Raw genomic sequence first — 14,720 nt, 5'->3', positions numbered from 1 at the left:
ATTGTTTATTTGATCAACATTCTCGTACTCTCGGGAAGTTTATATGGTTTTCGCAATAATTATTATATTGAATAGTTTATTTGATCAACATTCTTGTACTCTCCTCCATACTTGTCATAGTTGCCCTGTTCTGCGAGTTTTGCGGTTATTGTTCTTATTGTTAGTTTGGCCGTATAATTATACGCTTATCAAATGCCGATTTGCGTCGTAGCTCTTTTAAGCTCGCATATAAGAAGGTACGATAGGTAGATATATGATAATTTCATTCAGATCTCATGTCATATATCATGGATATGCAGATATTAAAGATCTTGACTTTGTGTCTTTGGGCTAAAATCTGCTGCGCCCAAAATTCTGGTCGCCTAAGCACGGTAAGCACTGACGCATACTTTAAAGCAATAAGTTTTTTTTTATATTCTTTCTTTCCGCAGCCGGCATTAATCCAAAGACATGGCTATCCATTCGAGAATCACACAGTTCAGACATCTGATGGCTACATTCTAACTATGCATCGTATTCCTTATTCACCTAAATTGAATAATGGTGCCACTCAACGTCCCGTCGCCTTTCTGATGCATGGCGTGATATGTGCTTCCAGTGTTTGGGTACTGAATGGTCCACAACGTAGTCTTGCCTATATACTTTCAGATGCTGGTTATGATGTGTGGTTGGGTAATGCACGTGGCAATGTTTACTCAAAAAAACATATCTCGTTAAGTCCACGCTCGTCAAAGTTTTAAAATTTTGATTTTCATGAGATAGGCACTTATGATACAGCAGCCATGATAGACTATATTCTCACCAGCATAACTGTGTCTCTTTTTATGACGTCCAAAGTACTCATTCAATCTTGAAAAAATTTTCACAGTAGGTTCAAGTGATCAGCCGGTATCTTTCTGGCTACATCAAATTTTGAAAAAGTGAGCGTATAGTATGGGATTTAATTTTCATATATGTATGACTTAATTTAGGGGGCCACCGTGGTGTGATGGTAGCGTGCTCCGCCTACCACACCGTATGCCCTGGTTTCACACCCCGGGCAAAGCAACATCAAAATTTTAGAAATAAAGTTTTTCAATTAGAAGAAAATTTTTCTAAGCGGGGTCGCTCCTCGGCAGTGTTTGGCAAGCGCTCCGAGTGTATTTCTGCCCTGAAAAGCTCTCAGTGAAAACTCATTTGCCTTGCAGATGCCGTTCGGAGTCGGCATATCCCGTCCGGCCAATTTGTAGGGAAAAATCAAGAGGAGCATGACGCAAATTGGAAGAGAAGCTCGGTCTTATATCTCTTCGGAGGTTATCGCGCCTTACATTTATTTTTATTTAATTTAGGTCTCCTAGGGAGTGGAAATGACAGTGGAAGTAGGAATGAAAGCGGAAGTGAAACAAAAATCATTCACTATATCTGCGTAATTATTTGAAATCGGTTTCGAATCTTTTTTAAATAGCTTCATATGTAAGGCTATTTAGGTGGAAGAGGTAGAGGGATTGGAAGTGGGAGGGAGAGTGTAAACGGTAATGATTAAGAGAGTTGGAATTTGTTTTGGCAGTGGGAATGGGAGTAAGATTGGGCCTGGGAATTGGAGTAGAAATTGGTTGGGCAGTGGAAGGAAGAAATAGAATGAGAAGGGAATGAAGATAAAGGGAATAAGGGAAGGGCAGAAATAAGAAGGATAAATAGTAGGTAAACCAATTTTCTGACAGGACAACGACTGCCGGGTTCGCTAATTCCAAATATTAAATTTTTATTAAAATAAAAATTTGAAAATTTTTGGTCGCATTGTCGCGGGGTCCTAATTTTCATTTTCATTTTTTTCTTTTAATTAAGGAAATTAATGCGACCCAATTGAACATTTTAAGTAAAAAGCGCTCGCAAATTTTCTTCTGTGATGCGATTTTTTATGTTTTGGAAATTTAGTATTTTCTAGTGCACTCGGCAGACTTTGCCACGAGCCTCACTTCCCTCTTCTCTGTGTATACGATTATCGTCTTCTTTATCCTACCTTTTTCTTTTTATTCCATTCTAGCTCTCACTCCCACCCACGCCCTCTCTCCCACCCCACTCCCAATCCAACTGCGACTCCCGCTCCTACTCCCACTCCCGCTCCTACTCCCACTCCAAGCAAACAAAAATTTATCGAAATCTTTTAAGCCGTTTTTGAGTTTTAGCGAGACTAACGCACAGGAACTCGTTTTTATTAATATATGTAGATAAAATTAAACTTGGCCGATAAAAGGATGTGAGGCATCATGAAACAATGACAAAGCATCTTGAAGTCAATTTACATAAATTGTTCTTCGGCTCGAGAATTAATGTCCCTAAAATTTATTCGGTTTTAAAAAAGAATTGTTGACAATTCCATTGACATTATTGCACGTCACCGAAAGTTAGCTCCGTCGATCATTCCTTAAATTTACAAGTCTTATAATACAAGTAAATTAGTTTTGAAAAAATGTTTCCAGTTTTCGCCTCGTATATAACCAATGACAAGGGCAACACTTCTTTCTATCTCCCTGCAGTCAAAAGCCAAAGTAGTCAGCAAACATTCTAGTTCATTGACTAAAATTTTGTGGGTTTATTCATACTAGTCAGCTTTTGAATAGTTCATTGACTATAATTTTGTGGTGTTATTCATACTAATTAGTATTTAAATAATTCGTTTGACTAGAATTTCGTCTGTCGGCTCGAGGAAATGCGCGAGTGCTTTCTGTAGCCAATTTGCAATGCATACTTCAGTTGACAATTCTAGATATCGTCCAAATCAACGGGCACATAAACACAAGCCTGACGATTCAACCCTAACCGTTACCTCAACAGAGGTTAAAGAAGTTATTGAAAAGGCCAAGCCTTCCATATCAATAGTCCCAGACGGAAGACCAATACCGATGCCAAAACACTTTGGCCATGAGGGCATCAGTTTCCAGAATAACAGAGAAAGACCAGAACCAAGCCAGTATCTACCGATATTATCCCTTTAGTCAGTAACGAAAACGTTTAAAGCCGTTATGATTCCCTCAATTAAATGAAATTGTTCGGTTATCCAGGCATAAGCATGACTTCCGTAAAGTGCATATCACTACCAACATTCTGAACTCCATTAACACTCATAACAGGACGGCGCTAGTGCAGCTTGGCCTGTTTTTACACAGTCAACCACTACTGGTTCGTTCCTTCTCCGTTAGATAGATGGATAATTTATTGAGGATTGCACTGCGACCTTTGGTCAGCACCTCATCCCATCCGACTTCCAGCAGTTCTCTTGGCTTGAGGAATTTAAATTGGGAATGTTCTGGCGATGGTGAACCCATACACTTGCCCTGCGTCTTGAGATTGCGTCACATTCGAGTGTTATTCCGTTACTTTTTAGTTTTCATATATATGTACGTATTTTTATTAAAATTTATTCCAAAGTATAATGTATTGAAGTGATAAATTTTAAAGTTATATACATATGTATATATATACATACCTTTTATATATATGAAATATTATGAATAACATAAATTTGAGCTAATTTATCAATTTTCAAGTAATTTTTCAACCCAACTGAGACTAGTATATTAAATAGTAGGATGCTGATGCAAATATCGACTAGTATGTCAACTAAATGGGGTTACACTGAGCACGCAGCCGCAATCAAATCCCTTGCTGGCAGTACCTGGGGAAAAGATAAAGAAACGCTCATGACTACATACAAAGCAATTAGCCAGCCGATTACGTGCTACGCGTCACCCATATGGTCGCCAAGCCTAAAAATTACCCACTGGAAGAAGCTACAGGCCTGCCAAAATACTGCTCTCAGAATTGCCACGGGCTGTCTTCTTATGTCCCCAGAACACCATCTACATAATGAGGTGAGAATACTCCCCATCAGGGAAAGAAACGAGATGCTGACCAAACAGTTCCTGTTGAATACCCAGAAACCTGGGCATCCCAACAGACATCTGATTGACGAGCCAGCACCGCCTAGGGGCTTAAGGAGTCATCTCCGTAAGCATTTTGAGGAAATACGGCATCTGAGAACACAGCCGTATGAAGCGAAAAAACACAAGCAGGTCCTTGGTGAACTCCACAAACAGGCGTCGGACCTTTATGCCGGGAATTGCCCGGTGAACCCAGTACTCAAAGTAAAGTATCCAAAACTAGCGGAAGAGGAACGCATACTCCCCAGGGAAACGCGTGTCACTCTGGCTCAACTTCGTTCTGGATACTGTAATAGGTTAAACTCTTACCTATCCAGAATCAACCCCGACATACAAAATGTATGCCCCGTTGCAATGTGTCCCCACATGACACCAACCATCTCTTTAATTGTAATGTGGAACCAACGCCTCTAACACCCCTTTCCCTATGGTCCACCCCTGTTGAAACAGCAAGTTTCCTTGGACTCCCGTTAGAGGATATTGATGACAGTTTGTGATCGGTCGCGTCTGTTAGGTGGGGCGAAGCACTGCTACAACAACAACAACAACAGTATGTCAACTGTTATTACATTGATGCATAGACTGAGGAGTATACCAACGGGTATGTTGATGTTGAACACACTGACTAGTATGTCAATTGGTATGAGTCTGAGATGGGTATGCTGACTAGTATGTCATCTGGTATGATGTTGGTGTATATAATGACTAGTTTGTCAATTGGTATGATGCTGATGCAGAGGCTGGCAATTGATATTTCGTAGGACATCGCCGTGTTAAAAATACCAGTTGCTAATATGGAAAAAAGACAGAACTCATACTAGTTGAGATTTTTGGCAAACTAGTATTCTTCTAGTATACAACTAGTTGGTTTGACTGCAGGGCTTTATAGCTTGCGAAAGTTTTGGACTTTTTCCCACACTCATTTTCTATCATTAGCCAAGTCTCATAAGTATATCAGTATTGGTTACTAAATTATCACATTTGTTCCATATTTTTCGGTATCGGAAATGTGTGGGGGGGGGGGGGGGGGTGGGGGTGTGTGTGTGGTGGTTATGGTCCAATTTTGTACATTTCAAATCGTAATAAATAAACCCACGACCGAATTTGGTAAAAATATCTCGTAATAATTTAAACGATGGCCAAACAGACGGATATGGCCTAGTTGAAATCTGTTTCCACGACGATAATTTTAATATTTGAAAGTCTTTATCTCACCATTCCTTATAATATCCTGCGTAAAACTACAGCCGGGTATAATTATCACAGCAATTCGCTTACTATGATTTGCAATCAATACCATTTAAAACTTTGGGCCAATTTTTCCACCTGCTACTGTACTTATAAATATATACATATGAATGTAAATTAGACTGGGTAGATTTATTAACTGATATCGCGCCGTAGATTTTTTGATAGGATTTGGGCTCAGGAAAAAAAGTTCCACTACGCATACCCAAAAAAATAATTTGTTTGACTTTTTTTCTACTTGATTTTTAAGGTTTTTTTTCATGACCTACTAAAAAAATTTTCATTTGATTGTAAAATTTTCATATACCCTGTCCGACCCAAAAAAAAATATATATTTTTTTTTTTTTCAAAAAACTGTTATCGACAACGTTTTTAGCGGACATTTTTGGGTCGGAAAATTTTACAATTAAATGAAAATTTTTTAGTAGGTCATGAAAAAAAACTTAAAAATGAAAGTCGAAAAAAAGTCAGAAAAACTAAATTTCGCAGGATCGAAAATTATTTTTTTAAGTATGCGTGGTGGAACTTCTTTTTCTTGAGCCCAAATCCTATCAAAAATTCGATGGCGCGATATCGGTTAACTGTCGTCCATACAAATTTTGTATTTATTTGAGTATTTATCCTGGCACTACAATTTTTACAAAATTATTTTATAGTACCAGTCAGGAATGTAAAAGTGAATTACAATAATAATAATAACAATGTAAATAATTAAATTAATATGTGAAAATTACTTATTACAAAAACTTAAAAGTAAAGTATCATAAAATAAAAAATAACAAAAACAATAGATTTAAATTAAATAAAACCTGATCCAACAAAAAGTTATAGAGTAGATTATCTTTTATAATTATGTTATTATTCGGTATCATCACTTTCATTCGATGAGTCACTTGTGGAATAGTCATGAGCATCAGCAACACTTCTGTGAAAGCTTGAAACAACTGGGGTATTTATTGACTCCTCAACATTATCGGGGGACAGTAAGTTTAAGACTTCTGAAGTCAGACTTTTAATTTTTTTCTTAGGTATCTCCCTAAAACTGTTAACTAAAGGATCCGATGTTATAAGCAACATATTCATAAGATCTCTATTCGTGGCTTGACGCAACTGCCTTTGTATGTTATCATCCCTGAATCGTCTCAAATCTTTGTTACGGGCTTCCTGTGCTTCCTCAGAAAGTTGACCAATAGGTAAAATTGCTGATTTTATAATATCAGTACTATGCACTAAAATTTTATGAACTGTAACAGGTATATTAAACCATGGATAGAGATCTATGTATAGTTTTTTAGTCTCGACCGCAAATTTTTCAAATCTTTGGATATTTATATTGTACCCAGATGCTAATTCGCGAAGGAGAGTGTCGAATCTTTTGATGAGCGTAACATCCAGTCCCGTAATCTCAGCACCAGCCTCAGAATTTTCGAAAAACCTACGAGCAGTGTTGCCGTCATTAGTATTGCCGAAACCTGGTTTTGGTTTATCCAAGTTTTGCAGTATTTATATTACATTCAGGTATTGGCGTAGATGCTACCAAATGGGGTTGTTTTGTGTAGCGTTCCTGTGTGGTTATACCTGCATTAGGATTGCTTTGTATGTACCTGTTTTTATGCCTTGGTGACTGGTGCGGTAGGTTGTGGCAGGTTGAAGTCAGTGATCTTCGCCTTTTTGCTTTTGGTGTGCCCTTGTTGACCTTGCGCGTTTATTTTTGTGTGTTTTATTGCTACGTGTTTGTTCCCTGTGCCTGGAAATTGGTTTTGCCGTTTGTAGATCAGCTTTAAAGGTTCAAATATCTCGTCGGAGCTGGTACGTACATACATCCTATTTTATATGTAGAGATAACTAAATCTACAAAAAAAAAAAAATTAAAAATAGATGTGCAAAGAATTCGCAATGGTTTTTCTTTCGACTATTAGAGAATACTTGCGACTATAACATATGTAAAATTTAGCCCGGATGTCGGCGGATGTATGTAACTTTTTTGTCCCTAAAGTTAAAAATATAGAGAAAAAAAGAAATATGAAGCTTAATATTCAACAAGAAGTATGCAAATTAATCAATGCATTTTACGGCCACTCCCGCCTTCTTACTTCAATTACTCAATATATATGAGCAAAAATATCAAAAAAAAAAGCAAAAATCCCGTTATTTTGTTTGTTTTCTTTCATTTCTCATTACACTTTTCTTGGAATAAGAACTTTGTTTTTGTCCAGCTAGCTTGTTCTACACGAAACACTGTGCGGCGCTTCATTCAAACAGATGATGCACTACTTACAGCTGTACAAATCCGGAAAATTCCGTCAATACGACTATGGTATGCTGAAAAACATTTTTCGATATGGTAGCTTGCGACCGCCCGATTATGATTTCCAAAAACTTTACACACCAATTCATCTCTATAACAGTGCCAATGATGGTGTGGTAAGCGAGGCAAACGTCTAAATGCAACGAACATCTTAAGAGGTGTTTACAAGGTGCCGTATCCTGAATGGAGTCATCTTGATTTCTTGTTTGGTATAGATGTGGAAAATGTTCTTTATAAAGTTATAATGAATGATATTGCTAATTCATAATTCAAAAGTCTGTGATTAAATATTATGAGATCTAAATTGCCTTGTCTTCAGTTTAATAATAGCATTAGCTGCCGCTTCTGGTGGAGTGAGAGCTGAAAAGATTTGTAGGGTCATTTTGCTGGGCGAAACTGTTATTCCAGGATTATTTAAGCGTTTTAGTGACCAATTCAGGTCTCATGTATTTTCCAGATCATATATTATTGGGACTATTTCCGAGAAAAGTTAATTTCAGACCCATTTCGGTTTTCGATCTTTTCAAAATTGCATTTGGGATAGTAACGAGATTAATTTCGGAATCTTATCGCCAATTTTTGTTTGGAATAACTTCGAGACCGTTGCGAGATAACTTTGAACTTATTTAAGGATTGTGCTTTTGTCATTTAAATTGTTTTCTGAATAAACTATGTGCGGGATATATCCGGAATTGTTTTTGGTATCAAGTCTGGACAATTACGAGATTCTACTTGGGATCACTTTGACACGACTACGGGATCACTTTATGATCATTTCGCAATGGTTATTGGGAGTAACCCGTTCCGCAAAAATACTGAAGATCGTAAATTTTTCCTACTGTTTCCGAAAATGTTGCCAGTTCAAAAAACAAATAAATTCTTTAAACTTAAAATTAATGAGTAAAATTCCGATAAGTTAACTAGTGCTTACAAGGTATTGGTCAGAAAAGTAACCAGAGTTGGAAAGATTAGGAACATCAAAACGAAAGAAAGCCAATTCTAGAAAAGTAGCAGCTTCCGAAAAGTTTAACTGTTCGAAAAGTAACCAATAGCGAAAAAATTAGGAGTCCCGAAACTAAAGGCAGCCAATTCCGGAGAACGAACCGGTTCTGAAAAAGTAAAGGGTTCCGAATCAAATTAGAAAATATAACCAATTCCGAAAATGTAATATTAAGCGGTACCGATAAACAATAAATTATTCCGAGAAAGCTATCCGTCCATACAGGATCAGTAACGGAAAAATTTGGAGCCAAAAAACTAAAGGGAACTAGTTCCGCAAAAGTTACCGATTCCGAAAAAGTATCCGGCTCAAAAAAGGTAACCGGTTCTGAGAAAGTAACCGGTTCCGAAAAAATTTCCAGTTCCGAAGAAGTATCCAGCTCCGAAAAAGTAACCGATTCCGAAAAAATAAACGGCTCCAAATAATAATCGGTCTCTAAAAGTAGAAGGTTTCGAAAAAGTAGCCGGTTCCGAAAAAGAAACCAGTTCCGAAAAAGTATCTGATTTCGAAAAACTAACCGGTTCCGAAAGAGTATGCGGATCCAAAAGAGTAACAGCTATAGAATCGTAACGTGCGTGATTGTATAAATCGTTACGTAAACAGATGGTTTTCGGATTATAACATACTTGATCGCACGAATGAGTAATTGAACGTAATCGCTGAATTAATTATTTTTTGACATTTTTAAAACCAATTCGATGTTTTATATCACGTATGCGATACGTGCTCATATTTTACAATTCGTCTCCGGTTTCGAAAAAGTAGCCTATTCGAAAAAAATAAACGGCTTCCGAAAGATATCCGGTTTCGTAAAAATCAAAAGTTCGATAAAATAACCGGATTTGGAGGCATGCATCTGAATCTTAATAGCGCTAGCGACTGTTCGGCTTATTGAGATTCTCGTAAATGCAAAAGCTAACATTACCGCGCTACATGCATTGCAATGAACGCGATAAGGCATGAATACGCATACGAGAAATGGGACTAGCCTACCTTTATATTCAATTTATAAGTAAATACCGGTTAGGATTTAAGAGGTTGTGAAGCGCAGTGTATAGACTATCCAATACGCATATTTAGCAGACAAGGTACTGGTTGTCACACGTTTCTTACAGAAGTTGAATAACGAAGATACATACATCAACAGTATTAGTATACCGCTACTTCCAGATTATCATCCGACAATGAACGAAAACGTTTGAACTGGCCCAACAAACAAGGGTGGATAGCAATATTCCTGCTTTGAAAGGAAAGAGAGCCATAAGGATATAGTTGGTCATTCAGATCAATACAAGTACTATTTAAAAATTGTTTTTTTTTTTTTTTGTTTTGCTCAATATTAAGATTAGTATTTGGTGGGCTGAGCACGCCACCCTCTGGCAATGGCCCTGACTTTGTCGCGCCCAGTGTAGTAAACTCAGTTCATGTTATTAGGAGGTCGTTATATCCCTTTTCAAAGGACACGTATGTTGAAAATTTTGTAACCCATGGTTACTATAAAAAAAAAACAACCACAACAAGAACTAATTTTTCTTCAATTATCACTTGCATACGTGGAAAGTAACTATATAAAATTGGCAAAAAAAAAAAACGTAAAAATCTTTTTTTCCAATAATTTTGGTGCAAAATAAAAATAGTGAAAAATTCAATAAGGGCTACAATAAATAAAAGCAAAATGAAGCATCAACAAGTTGTTGTGAATTATTGGAATATGATAAAGGCTTCGTTTACATGTTTGTTGTTGGCTTTTTCCGGCTACATTTTAATTAAGTAAGTCCTAGATATTGATATACTGAAAAGGTCTGAACATATTCAATACCCAATTACTCTTTTAACCCTAGGATGGTACAAACGATTTTTTGGCTACCAGCATATTTACAAAAGAATCAAAAACGCTTGGAAGAGTTGGCCTCGCAGTATTCTGTGGAACTAAATGCAGATAAATCTAATGGCATTGATGTTAAAGCTCCTTATGAAGATACGAATGGCGAAGAGCGGCAGCCATTATTGAAACAGCAAAGAGACGTTAGCGCAGCTCAAGCTATAAATGAAGTTCTAGAGCCAAAAAAGCATAAATAAATTTCCGCTTAGAGCTATATACTTTGTGATACAGCAATTATTTTATAGTCGCGCTCCTTTAAAAACAAGAGTAATTCGCTATATCTGTGAAAAAGTTTTAGGAGTATAACCAGTACTTGGTATAGTAGTCTCATATATGTATGGCACATATAAGTAGGAGAGGAGGAGGAGGTGAGAAACGAAAGGGAAAAGAATAAAGAAAAGCAGAGGAAGAGAGATATATTTGTGGGAGGGACGCAACAAATTAAATGGGGTTACATAGAAGAGAGATATATTGACAGGGAGGAGGGTGGTTAGAGCCCGCTACTAAAGCCTGGGCAACCAGCTAACGTAGGAGAGTCATATCGCCCGATATCTCTCCTATCGCCAGTAGGCAAGACGCTTGAAGCCGTTTTGCTCCCCTACTTCAAAGCAAATTTGCAGCTGGCCTGTCATCAGCATGGCTTCAGAAAACTCAATAGCACCACTACCGCGCTAAATTCCATTAACACCCAGATAAATTGAGGGTTAAATCAAAACCCCCACCATAGAACAGTACTCGTTGCGCTAGACCTATCAAAAGCTTTATATACGGTCAACCAGGGCACGTTACTGCCAGACCTGGAAGGGTCTACCCTTCCCCCATGTCTTAAAAGGTGGACCGGGTGGACTGGGTGGTCGGCGGGCATAGGTGCAATTTAGAAACGAAAAATCAAAACCAAGAAGAATTAAACAGGGGGTGCCACAGGGTGGTGTCCTATCCCCACTTTTGTTTAACTTCTACATATCAAAGCTACCTTCGCCACTAGAAGGAGTTACTATCGTCTCCTACACCGGTGACTGTACAATAATGGCCAGAAGCCCAGGCCCACAGATCGAGGAGCTTTGCAACAGAATAAATGGCTACCTCCCTGATCTCTCCAGTTTTTTCACCTCGCGAAACCTGACATTATCACTGACTAAATCCTCCGCGACCTTATTTACAACATGGACGTCCCAAATATCGACCATTTTGAACATCCACGTCGATGGCATTACGCTACCGACTGTCCTACACCCCAAAATCTTGGGTGTGACGTTTGATCAGTATCTACTTTTTGGTGAGCATGCAGCCGCAATTGTACCGAAATCCAGCGCCGTAATAAAATCCTCAAATCTCTTGCTGGCAGTACTTGGGGAAAATACAAAGAAACGCTGATTACCACCACATACAAAGCAATTGGCGAGCCAATTGCATGCTATGCGTCCCCTATATGGTCGCCAAGCCTAAAACTACTAACTGGGCATCCCAACAGACATCTGATTGATGAGCCAACACCGCCCAGGGGCTTAAGGGGCCATCTTCGTAAGCATTATGAGGAAGTACGGCAGCTGAGAGCTCCACAGGCGTCGGACATTTATGCCAGGAAATGCCGGGTAAATCTAGTACTCAAAAAATAGTACCCAAAACTAGCGGAAGAGGAACGCATACTCCGCAGGGAAACACGAGCCACTCTGGCTTAACTTCGATCTGGATACTGTAGCAGGTTACACTCTTACTTATCCAGAATCAACCCCGACATACAAAATGTATGCCCTGCTTGCAATGTGTCCCCACATGACACCAACCACCTCTTTAATTGTATTGTGGAACCAACGTCTCTAACACCCCTCTCATTATGGTCCACCCCTGTTGAAACTGCAAGTTTCCTTGGACTCCCGTTAGAGGATATTGATGACAATTTGTGATCGGTCGCACCTATTGGGTGGGCGAAGCACTGCTACAACAACAACAACTACTACAACAAGGGTGATTGGAGAAGACGCAACAAATCAAATGTCAATTGCACGCAGTTGAGGAAACCAATCTTCCCAGGGAAATACGTGTCACTCTTGCACAATTTCCAGCTGGATACTGAAGAAGCTTAAACTCTTACTTATTTAGAATCAACGCCGACGTACCCAATATATGCCCCCCCCCCCTTATAACATTTCCCCACATGACACCAGCCATATATTCAAGTGCAGTGATAACCAACATCTCTAATACCCATCCCCCTTTGGTTCAACCCCTTTGGAACTGCAAGTTGCCTTGGACTTCCTTGAAGGGATAAGGAAAGGTGGCAAAGGCCGAAAGCAAGAAGAGAAAGAGGACGACAAAGAGAAAGCAAAATAAAAGGCAGAAGGTGCAGAGGAAATGTGGAATATTTAGAGGACTGAGAAATGGAGAAGGAGAGGAAATAAAAAAACGTAGCAGGGGAAGAAAAAACCGAAGGAGGGCTACGGATAGGTAAAGAAGGCGGAAGAAGAAGTAAAACAAGAGATTAAGAGCAAAAGTAACTATACAAAGATAAGAAAAAGACTGATGGAGAGAGTCCGGTGGAGGGGAATATTTCAGATTACTTTGGAACTTTTTTATATTGGTCTAATCCGCAAATAGCCCTACAAGAAAAGTACTGAACGAAATATCTAAGAATTATGCTAGATAGTAAGTTGTCGTGGAAACTCCATGTGGAGAAAAGAGCGAAAAAAGCCTCAGTGGCACTGTATGGGCGCAGGAGGATGCTTTTATGCATGTTATTATTGTATTAACAGTGCTTCGCCCCATTCAATGGGCACGACCACTCATAAATTGTCATCAAAATTCTCTAACGGGAGTCCAAGGAAACTGGCTGTTTCAACAGGGGCGGACCATAGGCAGATGGGTGTTAGAGGCGTAGGTTCCACATTACAATTGAAAAGATAATTGGTGTCATGTGGGGACACATCACTTGCAGGACATACATTACGTATGCCGGGGTTGATTCTGGGCAAGTAAGAGTTTAACATGTTATATTATCCAGAACGAAGTTGTGCCTTGGTAGTGTGCTTTCTTCTTCTGCAAGGGTGGGATATTGCGTATTAATAACGGTGTTCACCGGGCGCTTCAAAGGCGTTTACCGATTCTGTGTGGATTTGGCTTATGCTGCTTATGCTTGCCTGGTTCAAACGGCAGTGATGGCAGGTGCCGGATCTCGTCATAGTGCTTTAGGAGATGTTTCATTAATCCCCGTGGAGACGGTGCTAAATTAAGCAGTTGTTTGCTGGGATGTCCTGGTTTGTGACAATTAAGCAAGAACTGTTTGTTTAGCATTTCATTGTGCTCTTTATTATTGAGCTCTTTGGCCTCACTATGTAGATGGTGTTCGGGAGTCATAAGGAGATATCCGGTAGCAGTTCTGATTGAGCGCTCATGAGTGGCCGGCCAATTGCTTTGTACGAGGTTAGGAACGTTTCTTTATCTTTTCCCCATGTGCTGTCAGCAATCGACTTGTGGATCTTGTTGCGACTTTGTACTTTAGAAACAATCTCGGTTGCATGAGCCTTGAAGGTTAGAGTATTATCGAACGTTGCCCCTAAGATCTTTGGCTGACTGACTGTCGGTAGTGCGACACCATCGACGCGTACGTCCAATACTAGCGACATCTGTTCCTTCCACGAAGTCGTTCTGGGAGTCAGAGAAGGATGAAGGCGCCGTGGAGGATATGGGCTTTGTCGAGTGTGCTGTCCGGTTGCTGCTGGTGTATCTGGTGTCAGCAAGTTGGTACTAGTGTTTTGGCAGCAAGGTGCAACGAATTTTCCGGTCGGACGATTTCCGTTTGTAAACCCAGAGCATCTATGAAGGTGGCATAAGCCAAGCATGAACTGCATTGGACTGATGCCGCGATCGTAAATACTCTGAGCCGGCATACGGAACACACGGTGTGGGGGACAAGGAGTTGATGACTCCTTTTTACGCGAGTACGAGTTTCGGAAAGGGAGGGGAGGAACGGGGGTAAAAGCTGGTGCTCGGTATTGCTACTATCCATGCTACGTAGATTGTAGTGATGGGTTGTAGCGGCCGCATTAGGTGGAAGCGCAGTTAGAACCGAGCAACAGCGCTTCCCAAGGCCGTCGGTTCTATGTACAGGAGCGACTCGGGATTTTTCACGACCAAGGACTGCAATTTCAGTTTAACCCCATTTAATTTGTTGTCGAAGGTATCGAACCCAATTCGAGCCCGTCTCCTGACCCCGGTCCTGAGAAATGGTTTACTGCATCTGCCGGAAAAGAATCTTTTTAGGACGGTCATACTCTTGTCAGTGTGTCTCGTGTAAGGGATGGTTGCATCGGACAGGTTGTTCTGGGCTAGACCCCAAAACCAGACGTCCACGTAACTTCTATAAAT

The 14,720-nt window shown here is 39.6% G+C and overlaps 1 protein-coding gene and 1 pseudogene across 1 annotated transcript; both read left to right on the top strand.

The window, feature by feature from the left end:
- The first annotated feature begins 287 nt into the window (after nt 1–287).
- LOC137240502 (lipase 3-like) lies at nt 288–7,613 on the top strand (annotated as a pseudogene).
- Nucleotides 7,614–9,779: 2,166 nt separating this feature from the next.
- On the top strand, nt 9,780–10,555 carry LOC137240497 (uncharacterized). Its single transcript, XM_067766865.1, has 2 exons — nt 9,780–10,246; nt 10,318–10,555. Exons 1-2 carry the CDS (start codon nt 10,152–10,154, stop codon nt 10,553–10,555), a joined length of 333 nt encoding a protein of 110 aa, XP_067622966.1. The 5' UTR covers nt 9,780–10,151.
- Nucleotides 10,556–14,720: the final 4,165 nt, after the last annotated feature.

Source organism: Eurosta solidaginis, chromosome 1 (assembly GCF_040869045.1).
Source record: "Eurosta solidaginis isolate ZX-2024a chromosome 1, ASM4086904v1, whole genome shotgun sequence".
NCBI lineage: Eukaryota > Metazoa > Arthropoda > Insecta > Diptera > Tephritidae > Eurosta > Eurosta solidaginis.
This window is presented reverse-complemented; position numbering and strand designations above follow the sequence as displayed.

Excerpts from the sequence above, each read along its gene's own strand:
- LOC137240497 (XM_067766865.1), top strand. The coding sequence starts at position 10,152 with ATGAAGCATCAACAAGTTGTTGTGAATTATTGGAATATGATAAAGGCT. Across the intron at positions 10,247-10,317 it reads TCCGGCTACATTTTAATTAA|GATGGTACAAACGATTTTTT; the intron begins GTAAGTCCTAGA and ends TTTTAACCCTAG.